This window comes from Carcharodon carcharias, chromosome 7 (genome assembly GCF_017639515.1).
Source record: "Carcharodon carcharias isolate sCarCar2 chromosome 7, sCarCar2.pri, whole genome shotgun sequence".
Lineage (NCBI taxonomy): Eukaryota > Metazoa > Chordata > Chondrichthyes > Lamniformes > Lamnidae > Carcharodon > Carcharodon carcharias.
Window position 1 is genome coordinate 84,530,124 of NC_054473.1, and position 24,836 is coordinate 84,554,959.

Here is a 24,836-nt window from a genome sequence, read left to right on the forward strand (position 1 = left end):
AGAAAAAACCTTAATAATCAGCAAGATTATTTGTTAGTTTTCAGATCCTCTAGGGCTCCCTTCTTAGAGATAGAGACCACAAACATGTCAGAGGATCCTGAGTTTGCAACCTCAGAAGGACAGCAACAAGGTGAACTAATGACTCTTGGTACTAATCTCTCAGATAATTATCATTCTTCCCCACCCCTTTCTCGTAATAGGCTTTAGCGATACTGTATAACGATGATGTGTTAATCTCGAAAATTTTCCTCTTCTTTCATGCCGATCAAGGCGAGGACTGGTGAATGGAATTCCTTTCTGTATTGGTTTTCCAAGGTCAGCATTGATAACTTCCAGATCAGGCACAGCACTAGTTTGTTACAGAGTAAAGCACCCTCTAGACTGCCCCATCAACCACTCCCCAGCAGGTACTGTGCAAGTTATAGAAAGTAGTGCTCCTTTGACTTTCCTCCAATATCCTCCCTCAACTCACACCTCAGAAGAAAGCCCATGGTGCACCATTTGGATATTCTTTACTTTCCATTTACTTATGTTAAAAGGATAAATTCCAGCTCTTTTCCATCCTGGGTCTCCCTACATAAAGTGCCAACTGTACAGAATGGATAACCTACTCCCACTGCACAAGGTAGTGATGAGACCAGATAGGAATGGTCTCTGATTTTCCCTTCTTCCTGTGGCTCAGCCAAACAGTGAAACTGATGAGACTGAGAGCTTATTGTGATGGAGGATAGACCCATGCCGCAACATGCTGCTGTGTATTGCTGAAAAAACAGACATGTTTAAGCTTTCATCTTGTACTCATCAGGACATTTGCAAGAATACCAATATAAGGGCAAAAACAACAATTTATACTGTATGTGGAGATCAATCAGCATTCTCTTCATATACAGTATAAATCGTTGTTTTCACCCTTAAATCGGTATTCTTGCAAGTGTCCTGATGAGTGCAAGACGAAAAGCTTAGACTTGTCTCTTTTGTCAGCAATACCCAAGCTCAGTACTACCAAACAACTATATGATGCCGTGTATTGCCGAGTCCCTACCAGGAAATCTCTCCCAAATAACTTCCAAAAATCATTCAACTTTCTAAAACTCCAGCTTTGCTGGACTCTGATGGGTGCTATTTGTAACGGTGCAGATTAAATCTAATTTAGACATGCAACACAGGTTAATTAGGAGAGAAATCATTTTCTGCAATTACAATATGGTTAATTGGTTATGTTAATTAGAATTTGCATACAAATAAGTTTAATCAAGATTGGGCTTTTTCAGTTAATTCAGTATAGTAAACACCCATTACATTGACACCAATGAGATTGCAGAGTGAGATCAGTACAAGTATCCAGAGCCCAGAATGATGAGGGAGCTAGAAACACAGTCTTACTGAGTAAAGCTCATGTTCAGAGCTGTGGGGTCTTGCACTGCTATCCAAAATAGATGGATGCTAGTGGAACAAATTTACTATAAATAATGCACCAATCCAGGAAAGGATCATAACTTCATTCAAAAATAGCACCAACTGCTGTCTGTCTGTCCTTTCACAAACTGTTCCTCCTGGCCCCCCTTCCAAACTTGTCACTCAGGACGTTTTATGAATTCCCCCTTCTACCATCTTGTAGTACAGCCTCAAGCCCTGAAAGGGAAAGCTGACTTTTTCCTCCAACTCTAATGGACTTGGTAAAAATATTCCCTCAAGTTTGACCATTGATCGATATCAAGTATCAGATCTTCAGATTCTCCACCCTGTGGGCCCCACTCAAGTTTTCTGGTCCTTAATGTCCTTCCTATCAACTGCAAGACATATGCCAGTCCTCTGATGCTCCATGCTGTCTGCTCAATTTCTCTTGCATTCAGTCCACTTCTACTTCTCTTTAAAATTGCACTTCTTTACCAGGAGAATTGATTCACATCACCTTTAATTCCCACCCCACTGCCCTTCCAGAATACTTTCAGAATCTACGGAAGTTGAGGTTAACTTTCAAATTACCCAGCAGTTGAAAATTCTGGCAGAATCGGAATTGCTAAAATATCCAAACTCTTGTAGCCACGATATTTATAGGACTGGTCCAGTTGGGTTTTTAATAAACGGTAATCCCAATGATGTTGATGTGGTGGATTTGATTATGCCATTAAATGTTGAAGAGACATAGTTACACTTTCTCTAGATGGTCATTGCCTGGCACTTGGGTGGTGTAAATATTACTTGCTACTTATCAGCCCAAGCCTAAATGTTGTCCAAATCTTGCATCAGCAAGCATGGACTACTTCAGCATCTGAGGATTGCAAACGGTACTGAACATTGTGCAATTATTAGTGAGCATCCCCACTCTAATTTCATGATAAAGGGAGGTCATTGATGAAGCTGAAGATAGTCGGGCCAGGAAGACTGCCCTGAGGAACTCCTGTAGACTGTCCTGGAGCTGAGATGAACATTCACCGACAACCACCTTCCTTTGATATGGCTCCAGGACAGGAGGCAGGATATGGCCCATTGAGCCTGCTCTGCCATGCAATACACTTGTGGCGGATCTTGGGCTTCAACTCCACATTCCTACCCATTTCCCATATCCTTCAATTCCCTGAGACCAAAAACCTGTCTATCTCAGCCTTAAATACTTTCAACAATGGAGCATCCACAACCCTCTGGGGTAAAGAATTCCAGAGGTTCACAACTCTGAGTGAAAACAGTTCTCCCACCTCAGGCCTAAATGTTTGTCCCCTAATCCTGAGACGGTGCCCCATGCTTTAGATTTTCCAACCAGTGGAAACAACCTCTCAGTGTTTACCCTGTGAAGCCCCTTCATGATCAGTGGAGAGTTCTGCCACTGATTTCCACTGACTTTGATGTCAGGGGCAGTCACTCTCATCTTATCTCTGGAGTTCAGCAACCTAGTCTATCTTTGGACCAAGGTTGTAATGAAATCTGGAGCCGAGTGGTCTTGGAAGAGCCCAAATTGAGCACCCTTGAACAGATTATTGGTGATTGAGTGCCATTTGATAATACTGTTGATGACACCTTCCGTCACTTCATTGCTAATTGAGAGCAGACTGATGGGACTGTGATTGCTGAATAGATTTGACCTGCTTTACGTGGATAGGAGATGCCTGAGAAATTTTCGACTTTGATGGGCACATGCCAGTGTGGCTATACCAGGAATAGATATGCCAGAGATGCGACTAGTTCAGAGCACTAGTATTTAGCATTTCACCCTTTCATCTTTGTTGCATCCAGTGCGCTCAGCCATTTCTTGATACAATTTGGATTTAATTGAGTTGGCTGAAGGCCGGTTCCTGTGATAACAGGGACCTCGAGAGGACTCTGAAAGGGATCATCCACTTCGCATTTCTGGCTAAAGATGGCTGCCTCTGCTTCAGCTTTGTCTGCTGCACTCATTTTTTAAGTTCCACCATCATTGATGGGGATGTTCATGGAATCTACTCCTCCTGTTAGTTGTTTAATTGCCCAACACCACTCACATTTAGTACTCTAATCTCGCACATTACAGTTCTCTATGATATAGTGAAATGGATTTTTAATGATTCCCAATCACTTAAATATTAGTTTAAGATTCAGCTAATGAGTTAATGTATCCATCAGGTTCCAGCAGCAATGGAAATTTAGGACACTGGGCATATAATGTCAGAGTAATTAAATGTACTTCCACATGCATCAGGAATAAAGAACCAACTCCCAGCTGATGCTTTTCCACAATGGCCTAGTTTCTTCAAACCTGCAGATGAAAGAGTTGCTGGGAATCAGCAGCAGCATAACTGACCCTCCAACTGCAACAGGTCCATCTGTTGGGCAGTGATTATGGGACAACTCTAAACTCCAATGAAGCAGGTTAGTCAAACAGTGCCTCTGGATTCAGCAGTGGGCTTAAATCAGCAACAGGGATATAGGTTGAAAATCCATTCAGAAATGATAGTTTATTGTTAAGAGTGGCATCCATCAAATTTGGTCATGCAGGTTTTGAATGCATGTATGTAAATACACAAATGTGGTGAGTAATGTTGGTGAGTTTTTTTGTCATACATTCATGGGATGTGGGCGTTGCTGACTAGGCCATTATTTATGGAAGTGGTGGTGGTGTGGTGCTACCCTCTTGAACTGTTACAGTTCATGTGTTGTAGGAACATCCATAGTGCTGTTAGGAAGGGAGTTCCAAGATTTTTACCCAGCAACAGTGAACGAATGGCTATATAGTTCCAAGTTAGAATGGTGAGTGACTTGGAGGGGAACCTGTAGGTGGTTGTGTTCCCATGTGTCTTCTGCCTTTGTCCTTCTAAATAGTAGAGGTCGTGGGTTTAGAAGGTGCTGCCAAAGGGTCTTGGTGAGTTGCTGCAATGCATCTTATAGATGGTACACACTGCTGCCACTATGCGTCAATGGTGGAGGGAGTGAATGTGGAAGGTGGTGGGTGGGGTACCAAACAAATGGGCTGCTTTGTCCTAGATGGTCAAGCTTCTTGATGTTATTGGAGCTGCACTCATCCAGGTAAGTGGAGAGTAATCCATCACACTCTTGAAATGAGGCTTGTACAAGCTTTGGGGAGTCAGGAGCTGAGTCACTCTCCACAGAATTCCCAGCCTCTTACCTGCTCTTGTAGCCACAGTTTTTATATGGCTGATCCAGTTCAGTTTCTGATCAATGGTAATCCCCAGGATGTTTATAATAGGTGATTCTTTCTTTTAAACATTTTTCATGGGTGTGGACGTCGCTGACTAGGCCAGTATTTATTGCCCATCACCAATTGCCCTTGAGAGGGTGGTGATAAGTTCCCTTCTTGATCTGCTGTGAATGTGTTGTAGGTACACCCACACTGCTGTTAGGGAGGGAATTCCAGGATTTTGACCAAGTGACAGTGAAGGAACGGCGATATATTTCCAAGTCAGGATGGCGTATGGCTTGGAGGGGAACTTCCAGGTGGTGGTGTTCTGATACATCAGCTGCCCTTGTCCTTCTAGATGGTAGTGGTTGTGAGTTTAGAAACTGCTGTCTAAGGAGCCTTGGTGAGCTCTTGCAGTGCATCTGGTGGTTGAGGGAGTGAATGTTTGTGGATGTGGTGCCAATCAAGCAGCTGCTCTTCCCTGGATGGCATTGAATTCTTGAGTGTTGTTGGAACTGCACTCACCAAGGCGAGTGGGGAGTATTCCATCATGCTCCTGACTTGTGCCTTGTAGATGGTGGACAGGCTTTGGGGTGTCAGGAGGTGAGTTACTCACTGCAGAATTCCTAGCTTCTAACCTGCTCTTGTAGCCAAAACATTTATATTGGTAGTCCAGTTCAGCTTCTGGTCAATGGTAATGCCATTGAATGTCAAAGGGCAATGGTTAGATTCTCTCTTATTGGAGATGGTCATTGCCTGGCACTTGTGTGGCGCAAATGTCACTTGCCACTTGTCAGCCTAAGCCTGGATATTGTCCAGGACTTGCTGCATTTGGACATGGACTGTTTCAGTATCTGAGGAATCATGAATGGTGCTGAACATTGTGCAGTTATCAGTGAGAAACCCCATTTCCGACCTCATGATGGAAGGAGGCCATTGATGATGCAGCTGAAGAAGGTTGGGCCTTGGACAGTAATCTGAGGAATTCCTGCACCGATGTCCTGGGAATGAGATGACTGACCTCCAACAACAACAACCATCTTCCGTTGTGCAAGGTAAGACTCCAACCAGTGCAGCGTATTCCCATTGACTTCAGTTTTGCTAGGGCTCCTTGGTGCTACACTCAGTCAAATGCTGCCTTGATATCAAGGGCAGACACTTTCACCTCCCCTCTGAAGTTCAGTTCTTTTGCCAATGTTTGAACCAAGGATGTCATGAGGTCAGGAGCTGAGTGGCCCTGGCAGAACTCAAATTGAGTGACAGTGAGCAGGTTATTGCTGAGTAAGTGCCGCTTGATAGCACTGTCGATGATCCCTTCCATCACTTTGCTGATGATCGAGAGTAGACTGATGGGGCGGTAATTGGCCGGGTTGGATTTTCCTGCTTTTGTGGACAGAAAGCACAAACAGGCACATGGGAATATAATGTAGTGGCAAAACAGAAACATGGCTTAAAAATGCTGAGGACTGAACGCTTAATGTTCAAGGATGCAAGGTGCTCAGAAAAGATGGGGAAGAAAAGGGAGGTGGGGTAGCAATACTGATTAGGGGAGACATTGTAGTGTTGGAAAGAGGTGTCCTTAAATGGACAAGGGCAAAATCCATTTGATTAGAGTGGAAAAGCAAAAAGGGTATGATTACATGACTTGGGGTATTCAACAGGCCTCCAAATAGTGAGAAAGTAAGAAAGAGGAGCAAAATTGCAGGGAAGTCAGGGAAATGCAAAAACTATAGAGTGGTGATATTGGGGCAACTCACCAAGGCTTTTACTACAGTATCTTTCAAATTTGTGACCCCTAGAAGTTCAAGGGCAGCAGACGTATGGGAACACCACCATCTGCAAGTTCCCATCCAAGCCACACACCATCCTGACTTAGAAATATATTGCTGTTCCTTCACTGTCGCTGGGTCAAAATCCTGGAACTCCCTTCCTAACAGCATTGTGGGTGTACCTGCATCACATGGACTGCAGTGATTCAAGAAGGCAGCTCACCATCACCTTCTCAAGGGCAGTTAGGGATAGGAAACTAATGCTGGTCTAGCCAGCAATGCCATATCCTAAGGAAGAATGTATTTGAAAAAATTACTCAAATATTGATTGGGATAATGTTATTGTAAGGATAAGAAGGGGGAGGAATTTCTGAGATGTATTCAGGAGAACTTCCATAGTCACCATATTCTTGGTCCAACTCAGAAGGAGGCACTGATGGATCTGGTGCTGGGGAATGAGGTGTTCCAAGTGAACTAAGTGCCTGTGGAACAACACTTGGATAAGTCATCATTGTATGATAGGGTTTAGAATAGCAATGGAGAAGAGCAAGGAACAATCTAAAATCAAACTTCCAAATTGGAAGCTAACTTTAATGGGATGAGGGGGAATCTTGTCAAGGTAAAATGGTACCAAAGACTGACTGGGGAAACTGTAATGGGACAATGGGTGGCTTTTAAATGAAGCTGTTTCAAGTAAGCCTAGGTAAATTCGAACAAGATGGAAAGATAGAGAATATCTGCAGAATATTTTAATAGATGTTAATGATTGTTAAAATCTGCTTGCTCTTTAGTTTAATAAAGGGGTATATGATGCATGTCAGGTGAATTCTTCAAGCAAGAACTAGGTCAAATACAGTAAGCTGAGAGGGGAGGTGAAGAGGAAAATACAACTAGCAAAGAGACAATAGAATAGCAGTTTACATAAAATGAACCCAAAAACGTTCTGCCTGCATGTAAATAGAAAGCAGTAATAAGTGGCAGGTGGAGGAAGACGGTGTATATGTTTGGGGAGCAGGACAAGTTAGAATACCAATGAGCTCTTTGTATTAGTGGTTACTAAGAAAGAGGATACTGAAAATATCAGTAGAAGTGGAGATAGTAGAGATGGAGTGAAAATTGATAGGCAGAATGTACTGGATAGGCTGGCTATGCTTAGGGTCGAAAGGTCACCTGGTCCGGATGGCTTGCAGTCCAGGTTGCTAAGGGAAGTGGGGGTGGAAATAATGGAAGGACTTGCCTTAATTTTCCAACCTTCCCTAGATACAAGAGAGGTGCCAGAGAATTGGAGAGTGGCAAAGGTAACACCCTTATTCAAGAACGGACAGTCCTAGCAACTATAAGGCAATTAGTTTAATATGATTAATAATGTTCTGGAAACAATAATCAGGGGAAAAAATCAACAGGCACTTGAAAAGATTTAAGTTAATTAAGGAGAGCCAGCAAAGGTTTGAAAAATGTGGATTATGTTTGATTAATCCAATTGAATTTTTTGATGCAGCATAGAGCAGGTTGATGGAAGAAATATAGTGGATAGTGTCTATGTGGTTTTAGAGGAAGACTTTGACAAAGTACTATATAAAAGGCTAGTTAACAAAACTGAGGCTAATGGATAGGAGGGTCGGTGTCAGCCTGGATAAAAAATTGACTTATGGACAGAAACAGCGAGTTGTGGTAAATGGCTGTTTTTCAAACTGGAGCATGGTAGACAGTGGTGTTCCCAAACGGCCAGTGCTAGGACCAGTGCAATTTTGCTATATATAGATGACTTGGATCTTGGAATACAGAGTAAAATTTTAAAACTTACCAATGATAACAAACTAGGAGTTGTGGCAAACAGTGAAGATGACAGCAATCAACTGCAAAAAATCTGGTTAGGCCGCAACTAGAGTACTGCATCCAGTTCTGGTCACTGCACATCAAGAAGGATGTGAAGGTTCTTGAGAGGGAAATTGACCAGAATGGTTCCAGGGATGGGGGATTTTAGCTACAAGGTTAGACAGGAGAAGCTAGGGTTGTTCTCCTTGGAGCAAAGGAGATTGAGGGAAGGAGAGGTGTATAAAATTATGACAGGTTTAGATAAAGTGAACAAAGATAAGCTATTCCCATTAGCTGATGGCACAAGGAGGAGGGTTTAAATTTAAAGTTTTGAGCAAGAGAGGCAGGGAGGATTTGAGGATGAACGTTTTATCCAGCGAGTGACAATGACCTGGAATTCGCTGCCATTAGGATGTGGAAGTGGAAACAATTGATAATTTCTAAAGGAAATAAGACTTGCAGAGCTATGGGGATAGGGCAGGGGAATAGGACTGACCAGACTGTCCTACGGAGAGCCAGCATGGCCTCGATGGGCCAAATTGCTGCCTTCTGTGCCATTATAACTCAATTATTTCCAAACCAAAGTTGGTGCTCAACAATTGGAACTTGGCAGGTCTAGACAATCAACTTAACTAGATTCATAAAATGGTTACAGAACTGAAGAAGGCCTGTCATGACCAAGCTGACTCTCTGAAAGAGTAGCTCAGCTAGACTTACTCCACGGCCCTTTCCCTATAGTCCTGCAATTTTTTTTCTCTGCTTATCCAATTCCTTTCCAAAAGCACAACTGAATCTACCTCCACCACAGTCTCAGCCAGTGCAATCCAGAACCTAACCACACGCTGCATAAAAAATGTTTTCATGTAGTTGTTGGTTCTTTTGCCATTCACCTTAGATCGATATCCTCTGGTTCTCAATCCTTCTGCCAATGGGAACAGTTTCTCCCCATCTACTTTGTCTAGATCCCTCATGTTTTTCAGCACCTTGATCAAAACATCTCATATCTCCCTCTTCTTAAAGAGCAGCCCCAGATTCTCCAATCTAGCCATGTAACTGAAGTTCTTCATTCCTGGATCCATTCTCATGAATCTTTTCTGCACCCTCTCTAAAGCCTTCACATCCTTCCTAGTGTGGTGCCCAGAACTGGATGCAAAACTCCAGCTGAGGCCAAACACTGTTTTATGGAGGCTCATTATAATTTCCTTGCTTTTGTACTCTTACGCCTCTATTTATCAAGCCCAGCAGGCTTTACATCTTTTCAACCACTTTCTCAATCTGCCCTGTCATCTTCAACAACTTGTGCACATGTACCCTTTAGCTTATGTTGGTTTTCCTCATTCTTTCTACCAAAATCACTTCACATTTTTCTGCAATAAATGCCATTTGCCACTTGTCAGCCTGTCTATGGCCTCTTGAAGCCCATCACTTATTGTCTTTACAATTCACAATACTTCCAAGTTTTGTCTCATCTGCAAATTTTGAAATTGTGCCCTGCACACTGGAGTCCAGGTCATTACTGTATATCATGAAAAGCAGTGGTCCTAGTATCGAAGCTGGAAACCCTGCAGTATACTTTCCTCCAGTTCGTAAAACAAATATTCACCATATTGTCACCTAGTCAACTCCATCTCCATGCTGCTATTGTCACATTTTAGTCCATGGGTTTTACTTTGCTGGCAAGCTTTTATGACACTTTATCAAACCCCTTTTTGGAAGTCAAAAAATTCTATCAAGTTAGTCAAACTCATTTGCCCTTAACTCATCTGTGCTGACTTTCCTTAATTAATCCACACTTGTCCAAGTGACTGTTAATTTTGTCCTGGATTATCATTTCTAAAAGCTTTCTCACCACCAAGATTAAATTGACTGCCTGGATTGTTATGTTTGTCCTTACACTGTTTTTCAAACAAGGGTGTAACATTTGCAATTCTCTCCCTTACTTTCCTTAGTATCCTCAGATGCATTCCATCTGGTCCTTATCAACTATAAATACAACCACCTTTTCTAATACCTCCTCTTCATCAATTTTTAGTCCTTCCAGTGTCTCAACTCTCTCTTTTCCACTATGACTTTGGCAAGCAGTTTTAAAATCTTTCTCCTTGGTAAAGACAGATGCAAAGTACTGACTGACTACTTCAGCCACACCCTCTACCTCCATATGTAAATTCCTTTATGGTCTTTAGTTGAGCCACCCCTCCTTTTACCATCCTTTTGCTTTTCATATCCCTTCCATGTTAGCTGCCCTTCTCTTCTCATACTCTCTCTGTCTCTCTCATTTGCTTTTTCATTTCCCTTCTGAACTTTCTATATTCAGCCTGGTTCTCATTTGTATTATCAGCTTGACATCTATCACATACATGCTTTTCTTGCTTCTTCTTACTCTCTATCTCCTGCAATAGCCAGGGAGTTCTACCTTTGCTTTCCTACAAGGGGGAAATGTAGGACTTGTACTTCAACAGTATCCAAACCATCTTCAAAAGCAGCCCATTGTCCCATTACAGTTGTACCTGCCAATCTTTGATTCCAATTTATCTGGGTCAGATTTGTTTTCACACCACTGAAATTTGCTCTCCTTTAATTAAGTATTTTTACTCTGGATCACTCCTTGTCCTTTTCTATACCTAACCTAAACCTTATGATACCTTGGTTGCCTCTTCAGAAAACTCTTGTCCAGTTACCAAAAGGACAGATAAATGCAGAATTGCGTGTGGGAGAATCAGCATATGAGTTGGAAAGTGCCAGACCTACTACTGGTGCAACTACACACTGCCTTTTTGTTACCTCAACATGTCACCCATGGATTTGCTGATAATTATTTTAAGGACATGTAGAGGACAATAATGTGCATGGGATAGAGTGCACAGACGGACCTTGGTTTAGCATTTTGTTGTAAAGACCACACCGCTGCCAGAACAACACTCCCTCACACTGCACTGGAGCATTAGCTCTGATTTTTGATCTCAAGTCCTGGAGTGGGGCTCAGAGGCAAGAGTTCTACCAACTGGGCTACAGTTGACACACAGACTAGCTATGACCCTGACGTGATAAGTCATGAGCAACTCAATTCTTTGTTCTGGTTTAATTACAAAACAATTTGAAGGTTAAGCTTTATTTTGTCCCTCATTGCTGAACTTAGAATTACAGGCCAAATATACGTAACAACACATATTCTCAGGAAAAGACTGATTATAAAAGTAGTATGTGTTTATGATTTAGGATTTCAATAGTTCTTGGTTACACTTGCTTTTCCCCAGGGTGAAATGATGCAGGTCTGTAATTATTTTTGTCTACTGAAGAAAAACTCTGTTAGTTTAGAACAACAAATTCGGTGTTGGTTTTATGTTCACAGATTTCTCTTATCTTCAAAGCCCTGGTACTGTTCCTCAGGTAGAGAGCTCTAAGCCAACTTGAGTCTCTGCCTCCATGTGGACTAAGAGCAGGTTTTCTTAGGCAGGGTCTTTTCCCTTTGCATGGATGTTTCTGCCTGTCTGACTAGAATATGCCTTATTAAAACCCTCATCAGAAACTTTGCCTCTGTTGTGTAACTAGAGCATCTCTTCCCATTACCCTCATTAATATTGGATGATTAGGACATTGACAGACAACGGAATCCAGATATGACTCATCCACATCCCATCTTGATAAAATAGAGCTATTCGTACCCATTGTTTCTGGATTTCAAGTTTGGAATCGAAGAGGCTATAACAGTATAGTGAGCCCTGTCTTTTTAATTAGTTGGAGAGATGCAGTCATTATCACAGGAAGGGTTGTTTGCATTTTAATGACTTTGCTAAGATTTTAGCTTCGTGTTCTTATAGTTCCACGTGTATTGGCAAGGAAAGAGGTCAACTGCCCTCTCAAATCCATTTTGTGTTACAGAAAAGTGTCTATTTCAGGCTTATAATTTCATATTTCTAGTTCATATGTGTGAGCGTGACACAGGAAAGAGGATATCCATGCCAGAGATTGCTATGTCTTTGTGGGAAGCTTTCAATGGGATCAGTGGTGAGCGCCGTCACTCAGCTGCTGACCACAAAATCTGGGCCAATTTATTTTGGTGGCTTTGATTTGAGGGATCAATGGCATAGGACACAGAGTGGCCAGGCAGCATGCAGACCAGATAATGCATTAGCAGTTGTTACATACATGCTAAGCCACATGTAGGCAGAGACTCGAGTTGGCCTTGAGCTCTCTAGCTGAGGAACCATACCAGGGCTCTGCTATCACGCCTTGAGTCGAAGATAAGAGAAATCTGCTACTCCAATTGTAACTCCTTCTGAGGTCTATAGTAGTCCCAACTACAATTGAGTGATCAGTGGTCAGCTCAAAATATTCTTTCAATCTGACACAAAAAATACAGAATGCCTGCAATCAACTCTGCCATTTGTGAAATTAGCAGGAATGGATTCTGTACAAGGGTATTTGTATAAATTATAAGCTCCTATCTCATTAGTTACCTAACTGATCCTTTGTCAGTTTCTGTAGATGGTCATTAACAGGCAACTAAAGACTCACAGTTCACCTCTTGAAATTCTCAAATTTCACAATTTATGAGTTCAGCTACTCTGTACCTATCTAATCAGAAAACTAAAAATAACTGTCCATTGAGAAGGGCTTGGGAGAAGAAACCTATTTCAGTATGTAACTGCCACATAGCACTTGGAAATTGAGGATCATGTTTTCCACTCCATTATCTGGCTTTTGCCTATGGAGCAGAGTTTACTGTAATGGGAAGTCTCTCTCAGGCCACAGAATGGCGGTGGGCGTACCTTCAGTTGCCTCTGCCCTAAGCTCTAAAATTCCCTCGCCAAACCTCTCCAGGCTCTCTGAATTCCTTTAGAATGCAGCTTGAAGCCTCTCAGCAAGCTTTGTGCCATCTGCCCTAATATCAATTTATTTGGCTGAGTGTCTAATTTTGCTTTATAATGCTCCTGGGAAGCACTTTAGAATGCTTTATTACATTAAAGGCACTACATAAATACAAGTTTGTTGTTGCTACATGCTTCATCTTGAAGGATTTAAAAATTTACCAAAAATAAATAATAGGGAAGATGATTAATGATGTTGACAGTTTCACCCATTATAATCAAGGTGGAGCTGCCTCCTGATGCCCGCCCAACCAATTATAATCAGTGCTGTCTCGTGATGCCTGCCCTCCCCAGTATAATTGGAGGGAGCTGTCTCATGATGTCCGTCCTCCCCAGTGTAACCAGGATGGAGCTGCCTTGTGATGCCCACCCTCCCTAGTATAACCAGGGTCAAGCTGCCTCGTGATGCCCACCCTCCCCAGTATAACCAGGGGGGAGCTGCCTCGTGATGCCCACCCTCCCCAGTATAACCAGGGTCAAGCTGTCTTGTGATGCCCGTCCTCTCAAATATAACCAGGGTCAAGCTGTCTCGTTCTCCCACCTGACAACACTCAACATTGAGACTTACAGATGAATAACTGAGTGAAGTACCAGAGGGCACTAGCACCTGTGGATCTGAACTCCAGCAAGGGGTCAACACTTTCAGGGGTGAGGGGAAGGAGGATACTGGTGTCAGTATTGTCCCATTCCTAACAGCACTGTCTTCATTAGCAACAACCACACAGGAGTGCTGCAGAGCTCTAATGCACAATGTGCGATGGTGGTTTCTATGTAGACAGGAGCATTGTGTGAAGGGAACAAAATGAGGTACAGTTTTGATACGAACAGGTGACAAAATCTTTAACTAAATCCAGAAAAAACAGCAGATAGTGAGCCACCCATTAGATAAAGGAATCACCAGCCGTAGGGAGAAATTGAAGCAGGTAAATTCCACACCTCTGACACAGAATGGTATAATACTAAACAGCCACAGCTAGTCACTCAGCCCCACCAGCAGAAAAATTCTGAGCAGAGCGAGGCAATCACCAGTAAAGTGCACACAAAGTCTGCTCCTGCACCTCTCTAAAGCATCGGCAATAGCCTGTAAACATGTCACTTAGCCAGGGAATGGTGGGTAACAACAGAGGAGAGCCAAAGAACAGCGAGAAATTCAGATGATTTATGAATGGCAAGGGGATGTGGTTCATAATCTTGAAAAGATCCATTCATCGAAGGAAGGCAAAAAGCAAAATACTGCAGATGCTGGAAATCTAAAACAGGAAGTGTTAGAAACACTCAGCAGGTCAGAGAGTGCCTATAAAGAGAAAAACAGAGTTAATATTTTCATTTCGGTTTCTTTTTCTATAGAAGCTGCCTGACCTGCTGATTGTTTTCAGCATTTTCCGTTTTTTTATTCTTCACCAGAGGCTCCTGTTTTACAACTTTAGTCGATCAGTTGATGACTTGTACTTAATTTACTTTGTTGATTGTGATTCCTTTGTTGCATTATCTTACTGACAGCAACCATACCCACTACCATAGAAAGCTGGAGGGTTACAGACACTGTTGCAAGGACAAGTCTATACCTTATGTCACAAAGCAAGAACATGTAGGACCTTCATCAGGGCTCCAATTGCAACAGTCGCAGTGCAGCTGCTGGATTCAAGAATTACATCATTTCTATGTTCAGCTTGGTGCAGTGTCGGAGACACCAATTTAAATCCGCTACAATATCCCTCAAATGCAAAAGAACTGCAACTGAATTCCTTCACAACAGTCTTGATGGGCTACACAATTACAGCAGTAAATGGAGCGCTCTGTCATGACCTAGTATCTAGCCTTTATTTTAAATCCAGGCAGCATTTCACTGCAAACTTTTTTACACAGCATTACCCCAACATGGTTACTCCTGCATTCACTCACTGCAACAGCAGCATCAATGCATTGGCTGCTGTCCATATGCAACGGAAGTTGCCAGAACTATTGTAGCAACATTTTCCTGAGAGTGTTGTTTAAGCCTCAGCTAAGAGCTCATCTCATAAAGGAAATATCGGCAAATTGTGACAGGCTGAGACTCTACATCAAGCAGTCAGGTTCAACAGCATTTAGTCATCTTTAAGGAATATCTTTGTTTTATTCACACATCAAGGGTACTTGCAGAAAATAATGCAATTCAAAGTTTACACGGATAATGTTCTGAAATGCCTATTCAATCTGGATGCATTAACGCTGACAAAAGGAGCTTAATGAAGAGGAAAAAATTTGGGAGATTATCCATTTTGATTCTGTGTTTCAATTAAAGTGATTGAAGCCAGATAAATCTCCAGGGATCAGACAGCTTACGTCTGAGGGTATTAAAAGAAATAGAAAAGGAAACTAGGGATGTATCAATTCTAATCTTCCACAGAGCACCAGACTTGTAGAAAATCTTACATATCTATTTATCCCTTCCTCTCTTGCAAGTAACATAGGTTTAACTTTGCAGTAAGAAAAATGATAGAGTTCATCATCATGGATGGATTGTGCGAGCAATGGAAAAGATATACAAGTAACGGAAGGAGGCAGCTCCATGAACATCCCCAACATCAATGATGATAGAGCCCAGCATGAGAGGGCAGCAAACAAGGCTGGAGCGTTCACAATCATCTTCAACCAGAAGTGCCAAGTGGATGATCCATCTCCCCTTGAGCCTCAACAACGTCGCAGATACCAGTTTTCAGCTAATTTTATTCCTTCAAGAGGTGGCTGTCGGATGCAGAAAAGGCTATGGGCCCCAATAACATTACAGTTTTAGTGTTGAAGATTTGTACTCCAGAAATAGCTGTGCCTCCAGCCAAATCGTTCCAGTACAGCTACAACAGTGGCAGCTACCTTACAAAATGGAAAATTTTGTAAGTACGGCCTGCCCACAAAAAGCAGGACAAATCCAATCCAGCCAATTACTGCATCATCAGCTGCTTCTTAATCATCAGCAAAGTGATGCGAGGTGTTGTCAACAGTATAAAACTGCCCTTACTCACCAATAAATTGTTCAGTGATGTTTACTTTAGGTTCCATTTGGCACCAAGCCACATTGCAGCCTTGGTCCAATTATGGTCAAAAGAGCTGAACTCCACAGGGGAGGCAAAAGCGACAGCCCTTGATATCAAGGCAGTTTTTGACTGAATGCAGCATTGAGGAGCTCTAGCAAAATTGAAGACAATGGGAATCAACTCTCCACAAAGGTAGATGGCTGTGATAGTTGAAGGCAAATCACCTGAGCCCCAGGATATCACTATAAGAATTCCTCAGGGTAGTGTCCTCGGCCTAGCCATGTCACTCCATCAATGACCTTCCCTCCAACTTAAAGTCAGAAGTGGGGATGTTCACTGATGATTGTACAACCAACATCCTTTGAGGAGAGGTGATTCCCATTGACTTCAATTTTGCTAGAGCTCCTTAACGCCACATTCAGTCAAAAACTTGAAAGGTCAATCACTCTTACCTCCCTCTGGGGTTCAGCTCCATTCCTAATTCTGCAGATAATAAAAAGATCTGTACCACATGCAGCACGACCTGGACAATCTTCTGGTTTGGGTTGATATGTGGCAAATAACATGTGTGCTTCACACTGTTAGGAAATGACTATCTCTAACAAGAGAGAGTCTACCCATCTCCCCATGACATTTAAAGGATTGCCATTGTCAAATCCCAACCACCGACATTGTGAGATGTCAAACAGAAACTTAAATGGACTAGGCGTATGAATGCTGTGACTACAAGAGCAGGTAAAAGGCTGGAAATTGTATGCCGAGTGATTCACCTCCTGACTCCCAAATGTCTTTCCACAACCTACAATGAACAAGTCAGGAGAGTGTTGGAATACTCTCCACTGGCCCGGATGAGTGAGCTCCAACAACACTCAAGAAGTTCGACTCTTTCCAGGAGAAAACAACCCTCTTGATCGGCACCCCATCCAATACTTTAAAGACTCACTCCCTCCATCTTGTAGATGCTACATACTGCAGCCATGTCACACACTGTTAGAGATGTCCATATCCCATGAATGAATGAATAAATTAAAAAAATTAAAAACAGTGATTACTGAATTGTGCACAGCAGGCAGACAACATTGACCCACGAAGGGCTTTAGTCAGCGGTAGAATACTTATTTGGTACTTATTGAATCTTTCTTGGTTCCTGCTAGCTTCTTCATTCAAGCTGATGCAAACATACATATTAATACATTAGTCTTGTGTGGTAAAGGTATGTGTTTTGTGCCTGAAGAAAAGGGAGGATTTTAACATGGGAATATATTCTATGGACAGAGTCATTTATGCCATTCTGTCCAGTAATCTCTCCAATGGTTGGCTGGACAAGATGTTGCTTTCTGATTATCAAATATCATTCAAAATAGTTGGCGAAGCCTCACAGCACTTCAGATCCAGTGAATTACTTTGAAGTGCAGTAACCGGCAGTATGCAGACAATAAAACAGTGAGCATTTCACTGATGTAGATATGAAGTGTGCAAATCTTAGTCCAAAAAGCGCAATCATTTTTAAGGAAGCTTTAAAACAAATTAATAAGAGGAATGGAGTTGAACCTACTGCCAGTCTGCCATTGTTTCTATCAGGGCTCTGTTAAAGCTCTGATATTTTGATTGGTCTTCATAAAACTCATTTTCAGAATACACAATGAATAGTGAACCCAAACCTCAGGTTTATCTCAAACCAGGTTTGTCCAGCTTGCTCTTTAACTAGGACTTAATGAGCAATTGGCTTTATTGGGATGACTTGCGTAAACCTGTTTAAATAGGGCAATAAAACATGAGCAAGAGTGGTCAACACTTGACCATTTAAAGTGTCACATCAAGGCTCAACATTGTTACTGTTCAACCATGTCTCACTGTTTCTTAAACTTTCCACTTGCATCCGCAGTATTTTGCTTTTACCACTGTTTCTTACCCTTGAACATCAGAGTCAACCAGGATTCGGACAAGAATTCCAGTCACAGCTACAAGGATTGGGTAATGATCCACGCTCTCCAATCCTGCAGTAAGAGGTGGAAAGAAACATAGACAATATATTAATTTCCTCCATTTTCTCCCAGTCTCCAGCATTCTACACATATCTACATCATTGGTGACCCAACAGTTGGGAGCACCCACAACGTACCTGTATGGAGCAGGAGGCATTAGTGGACCTTTTGATAAAACAGGATGTCAATCTGATTGAGGCTCTTGAAATATGCTTCCAATTGACAAGGGGATACCTGCTGGTGACTGCAAGTAAACTCCATCAGATTCACCAGGAACAAATGCGAGATGAGGAGTGTGCCCACATCCGCTGTTACTGCCAACAAGGGTGGCCACAACAGAGACAAAGTGGTGAAACAATGAAAACTTGGTTCAAACAACAAAAACACTTCACTGTCATTGACTATCTCCTGATCTATAATGAGCGGCTGGTCATCCCAGTTTCCCTTCGGCCAGAGATCCTTCAAATAAATACACCAGGCCATCTGGGCATGAACAAGTTCAGGGCACTGACCCAATCAACTGCTGGTGGCCAGGTGTTTCCAGGGCAATTGAGGACATGATAGTGAACTGTCAGATGTGTGTACTGCACAAGCAAGGCCAAAAGGAGCCCCTTATCCCCACACAGTGATGTAAGAGAACACATGACCTGCACCTAGGTGTCATGTGTTGGACAGAGCTGTATGCAGAAGCAAGCATGGAGGCAGCTCCTAGCTTGGACCTTTACTGTACCTACGTATATAGTTTCTCGTAGTTAATAAATACTTACTGTTGAACTACCTAAGATTACGAGTGCCTAAGACCCAATGAACCAAGCCCAACATCTTACAACATGGTGGCAGCGAATGGAACAACTCAAAACCTTGCTGAGACTGCAGAAGAAAATTAAAATCCTGGAAAACTGGCAGAAAAATCAAAGAAGCATTATGACCTTAAAAAAAGCTCAAGAAGCGAATGTGCAGAAGGAAATCGCTACAGAACAGCTCCAAAGAAAGTTTTGGAAGCTGAAGACAAAAATTAAATTCTCATGGCAGCAGAAGACTCTATTGAATCCTGTGGAGGTCCAGCTTCAAAACCAAAAACGTGCAGAGTCATCAGGCCTAGCAGGGGTGAACTAAAAATTAAAAATTCCTGGACAGAAGGAGTAGTCCTAAAAAAAGTTAAATACTGCAGTGGTCGGAAATTGCCACATAAATTGCAGTTTGAGAAACTCAATTCCCGTGTCGGTGCCTGAACATGTGCTGGCTGAGCTCACTCTAAACAAAAAAAGATAATTAATTAAAAATTAATCATGACTGAGTAGGCAGCTTTAAAAACTCAGCAAAACCTGGGATTCGATGCTTCCAAGACCTGAGAATATTGTGCTAAAGCAGGCAAGACTCTAGCCAGTCAATGCCGGCAGCTATTGTTGAAAAGATTTAAACACTGAGATGCCGAATGCCATTATTGCAGGAGCCCGCCAAAACCAGCAAGTGCAGGAAAAGCATTTGTGCAGAAGTGTACAGCAGTGCCATCTTGGATTTATGGAAACATGTTAAAGTTGAATTTGCAATTTAAAAATTTTAACCACGGATCAGAAATCCACTCTCTCAGATCAATTTGGTCTTGAACAAGGCCTAGCTCAATCATAACATTGGGGACTTCAGAGAAAGGGATTCCTTAGGTGCATGATTGCTTCAGGTCTGGATAAAAAGACGATAACCAACACTACAAGAGTTAGGCAAGAAATCAACAAATCATCTGCAAAATCTGATGAAGATTTAGAATCATTCGACAATTATTTTAACTTCAGAAGTAATAAGATCCTCGAAAGGGCTAAATTTAATAAACGTGTCCAGCAGCCAGGGGCTCTGAAGAAGGGTCAAATAGACTTGAAATGTTAACTCTATTTCTCTCTCCTCAGACGCTGTCAAACTCTCCACAGATGCTGTCAAACCTGCTGAGTTTTTCCAGCATTTTCTGTTTTTATTGCAGATTTCCAGGATCTGCAGTATTTTGCTTTTATATTATATTAGCCAGGAGAACATGTTGACTCCTTCATTAATGAGCTATACAGATTGGTTGAATTTTGTGATTACAGGAACCTGAAATCTGAGCTAATCAGGGATAGAATAGTTGTAGGAGTGGTGGATGACGCAGTCTCATACAGGCTTCAAATGAATGACGCTCTAACCCTTGAGAAAACCACCAGATTGTCAGGCAATCTGAAATCCGTTTGTAGTACAGATCCATATTAAGTGGAGAAAGCAAACCGTGGTACAAAGTAAACCCCATTGTCCAGTTAGTGAAATAGCACAGAAACAGGGACACTCCAGACCAAGGGAAGCAATACCCTAACTGATCAGTAGAGCGACCATACCAGTGCTGCGGAAACCCCCCTCCCCCCACAGGGGTGATCGATGTCAGACAATTTCAGCCCAATGCATTCAATGTAACCAAATAGTACACTTCGGGAAGGTGTGCAAAGCCAAAACATCAAAATGCACCAAAGGTCAGAAGAGGATTCACGAGGTCAAGAGAGCACACCAAGAAGACACAAAACCATGCTTTTTGGGCGAGGTCAAAGAATCTGGATTTTCGTTCTGGAATGCGGACATCTCGGTTAATGGCCAGCTCACAAATTTTAAATTAGACACGGAAGCCAGTATTATGGTCCTAATGGACAAAGAACTGTGGCTGAGACCCCTCTGGCTACGGACAGATACACCACTTTAGGGTTCCGGAGGAATCAGGCTTCCAGTCATAGGCATGATTCTGGAACAATTAAGGTTTGGTGGCAAACAAATCTTCCAGCTGATGTATGTCATCCATAACTAGCTCCTCATTGGTCAGGCCAGCCCACCACTCAGATGGTTATCACGACACCTTGAGTAGATAACAGTCAAGAGTGGAACCAGCAATAAGAAGAGCCTTAACTTTCAGCTTCAGTTGGAGAAATAAACCCTGAGACCACAGGGTAGACACTGCATTCTCCAGCCAGCATGACGGTGCTTTAAGCAATGCTGGAATCAAGTAGCAGGCAATTATTAATGACAGTACACCACACAGCCAAACGCAAAGGAGAGCTTATTACCAAGTCACATCCTCACAACAGGAAGTGACATCGTCCATCCCAGCTTGCATCATGGAGAGCTGCACAAAGGAACAGGAGAAAAAAAACACCAGAGACAACCTAAAGTTCTTCCACCCTATAAAAGAACGGGATAAACCAACTGCCATCTATCACTACAATTGGGGAATCGACAAAGAGCGATTCAATGCCAAAGAACAGAAAAAGAGGGTGAACAGACACCCAGATATCAGAACAATCTCTAACTTTACAAAGTTTACCTGCAGCAATAGAGCCTACCACTCCTCCAACAGTCGTGAGAACAAGATATGGAATAATTATAAGGCCTCCTTAGGCAATGGGTAAAAACTTGGGTGGAGGTGTAGTACAAGGATCTGATACATAAAAAGTTAATGTGGGGCTGAGTACAGCAACGCCCACAGAGTGATGTAAGAGAACACCTGATCTGCACCTAGGAGTCAGTGTACTGTTGGATAGAGCTGTGTATGGAGGCAAGCATGGAGACAGCTCCTGGCTTGGACCTTTATTGTATGTATATAGTTTCTAGTAGTTAATAAATACTTACTGTTGAACTAGCTAAGACTACGAGTACCTTAATGAGACCTAACAAACTACATCCAACACCTTCAAAATCAACAGTTACTGAAAGCAAGGTGCAAAACGTTCACACCTGAAAGGCAGGAGCTGGAGCTGACTGCAGGCAGACTTTCTGTCTCTGGGATTTAGGACAGAAAGAGACAAGAGATAGAGAGAGAGAGAGAGATAGATAGATAGATAGAGAGAGAGATAGATAGAGAGAGAGATCTAACAGACAGGAAAAAAGGACTGCAGCTAGTGTGGTCAGAATGTGGAAGCGAAGACAGTCTCTGGTCAAAGAGATACATCCTGGGGCAATCTAAGAAATCCGGAAGATTCATTCTGGTGTGACAGAGGGAGAGGGTGTGGGGGTAGGAGGAAAGAATTGCCGGAGTGAGCCTTCCCATGGTAACCAAGCTACCTGGCCTGTTGCCGGAGTGAGCCTTACTGCTGCTGTTCAGTTTGGGAGTTCTCCAAAAACTGAGAGAAGTATCTTTTGAAGGTCACTTGATGTTATGACTTGGAGTGAAGCAAACCAGTTGGAAGCTGGGAGTTGGAATGGTTCCGATGAAAACTGCAAATCTGCGCTTAGCAGGCAGTTAAGTATAACTGTGCCGTGGAGTTTTTGGTCATGTTAAAAAGTTAAAGGTGAGGATATCTTTTCTGTAGTTGAGAGTATTAGATGGCTACTAAATAGTGTTTAGTTCTTTTGCTTTTAGTTTGTTTGTTAGAGTTAAGTCTTAAAGCTTGAAATCATTACGTGCGATCCTTTTAGTCAGTCAGTGGGAATGCAAACCTCTTATTTAAAGTTATAAGTCTCTGTGGGGATCATAACACTTTTTGCAGAATTTTACACCAAGTTTCATGTCAGTTTAATCATTGCTTCTACAGGCTATTCAAGAACATACCCGAATATGGTAGGCTGATGAAAAGTTTTAATATAGCATGCACTGGTGTTATACACTTCAGGATTGGAGTGTCCTGCTAGTTACAACACCTTTAATGTAGTAAAACATCCAAAGGTGCTTCACAGAAGAATAATCAGATTAAGTCAAACACCAAGTAACATCAGGAGATATTAGGGCAGGTGACCAAATGCTTATTCAAAGAGACAGGTTTCGAGAAGCATCTTAAAAGAGGACAGAGAGGTGAAGAGGGGGAAAAATTCCAGAGCTTAGAGCCTAAGCAGCTGAAGGCACGCCTCTCAGTGGTGGAACATCCTGAGGTTACAAATGGTGCTATATATATGCAAGTCTTTTTCATAAGGATTGGAAGATTTAAATGGAAGAATTGGAGGAGTTGGTAAGTTTTAAATTTGAAGCTTTGGTAAACTGGAAGTCAGTGTAGGTCACTGAGCACAGGGTTGATGGGTGAACAAGACTTGGTGAGAGTTAAGATTTCGGCAGCAGACATTTGGATGAGCTCAAGTTTACAGCTGATGGAAGGCAAGAGGCAGGCCAGGCAAGTACTGGAATAGCCAAATCTGGAGCCAGCAAAAGCATGGATAGGGGTAGGCAACAGACATGAGGGGTAAGCTGGCTGAGGGGCAACTGGGCAGAAGTTCAACAAAAGTCATCAGGAGATTGTAAGTGATGCCAATTGGTGGAGTGTTACAGTGGAATGGGATAGGGAAGATGGGTAGTCAGTCAATCTTGGTTTAGCAAGAGTGCTACCTGACAGGGCAGGAGCGAAGTTGGACACTAAATATCACTCCGGTCAGAAAAGATGTGAGATTACTTGATCTATCCACGAGACAAAAATATAACACTTAATCAGAAGGGGAAAGGCTTTTTATTGTTATTGAGGTAACAAATGAGAGACCATTTACCAAATCTATGCTCTAGGAAGGATAATAAGTGGATGAGAAAAGTCTCTTTTTACCACTGTGCAAAAGACAAAGCTGAAGCATTTGTAACCATTTTTAGCCAGAAACGCCAAGTGAATGATCCATCTTGGCCTCCTCTGGAGGTCCCCAGCATCACAGATGCCAGTCTTCAGCCACTTTGATTCACTCCACGTGATACATAGAAACATCTGAACGCACTGGATACTGCAAAGGCTACAGGCCCTGACAACATTCCAGCAATAGTACAGAAGACTTGTGCTCCAGAACTAGCTGGGCCCCTAGCCAAGCTGTTCCAGTACAGCTACAACATTGGCATCTACCCCACAATGTGGAAAATTGCCCAAATATATGTCCTGGACACAAAAAGCAGGACAAATCCAACCCGGTCAATTAACACTCCATCAGTCTATTCTCGACCAGCAGCAAAGTGATGGAACAAGTGGTTGACAGTGCTATCAAGTAGTGTTTACTCAGAAATAACCAACTCACTGACAGTCAGTTTGAGTTCTGCCAGGGCCATTCAGCTCTTGACCTCGCTACAGCATTGGTCTAAACATGGTCAAAGTTAGGTTAAAGGATAGGTCAGTAGAGATGCAGTGGAAGACATATAAAGGGATATTACGGAATACACAGTATAGATATATTGCAGCGAGAAAGAAAAATTTCAAGGGGAGGTCCCACCATCCATGGTTAACTAAAAAGTTAAAGACAGTATCAAGCTTAAAGAAAAAGCATATAATTAATTGCACAAAGATGGGTGGCAGGTTAGTAGATTGAACAGAATGTAAAAAACAGCAAAGAATGTTAAGATTAATAAGGGGGGAAAATCATAATTCAAGAGAAGGCTAGCTTGAAATATAAAAACAGGTAGTAAGAGTTTCTACAGATATTTTTAAAAAGTGTGAACAAAGTGAGCATTGGTCCTATAGAAAGTGAGTCTGGGGAATTAATATTGGAAAATAAGGAGATGGCAGGTGAACTGAACAAGTATTTTGCATCGGTCTTCACTATAGAGGATACAATACATTTCTGAGTAACATTCCAGAAATAACTGTAAATCAGGAATTGGAAAGGACGGAGGGATTCAAGAAAATTACAATCACCAGGGAAGTGGTACTGAGCAAATTGCTGGAGCTGTGATCTGATAAGTCCCTGGGTCCTGATGGACATCATCCTAGGGTCTTAAAGAAGTGGCTAATGAGATAGTTGATGCACTGATTTTAATTTTCCAAAATTGCCTAGATTTGGGGAAAGTTCCATTCGATTGGAAAATATCAAACATACGTCCT

General features: G+C 42.2%; 1 protein-coding gene across 4 annotated transcripts in view; it reads right to left on the bottom strand.

The window, feature by feature from the left end:
- Positions 1-24,836, bottom strand: part of LOC121280378 (E3 ubiquitin-protein ligase RNF123) — a 420,925-nt gene that overhangs the window by 99,585 nt on the left and 296,504 nt on the right. For all 4 annotated transcript variants that reach the window (XM_041192326.1, XM_041192324.1, XM_041192325.1 and 1 more), the window contains one exon: positions 17,985-18,069. In XM_041192326.1, the coding sequence (XP_041048260.1) occupies positions 17,985-18,069 (85 nt within the window). The remainder of the gene's footprint in view (positions 1-17,984; positions 18,070-24,836) is intronic.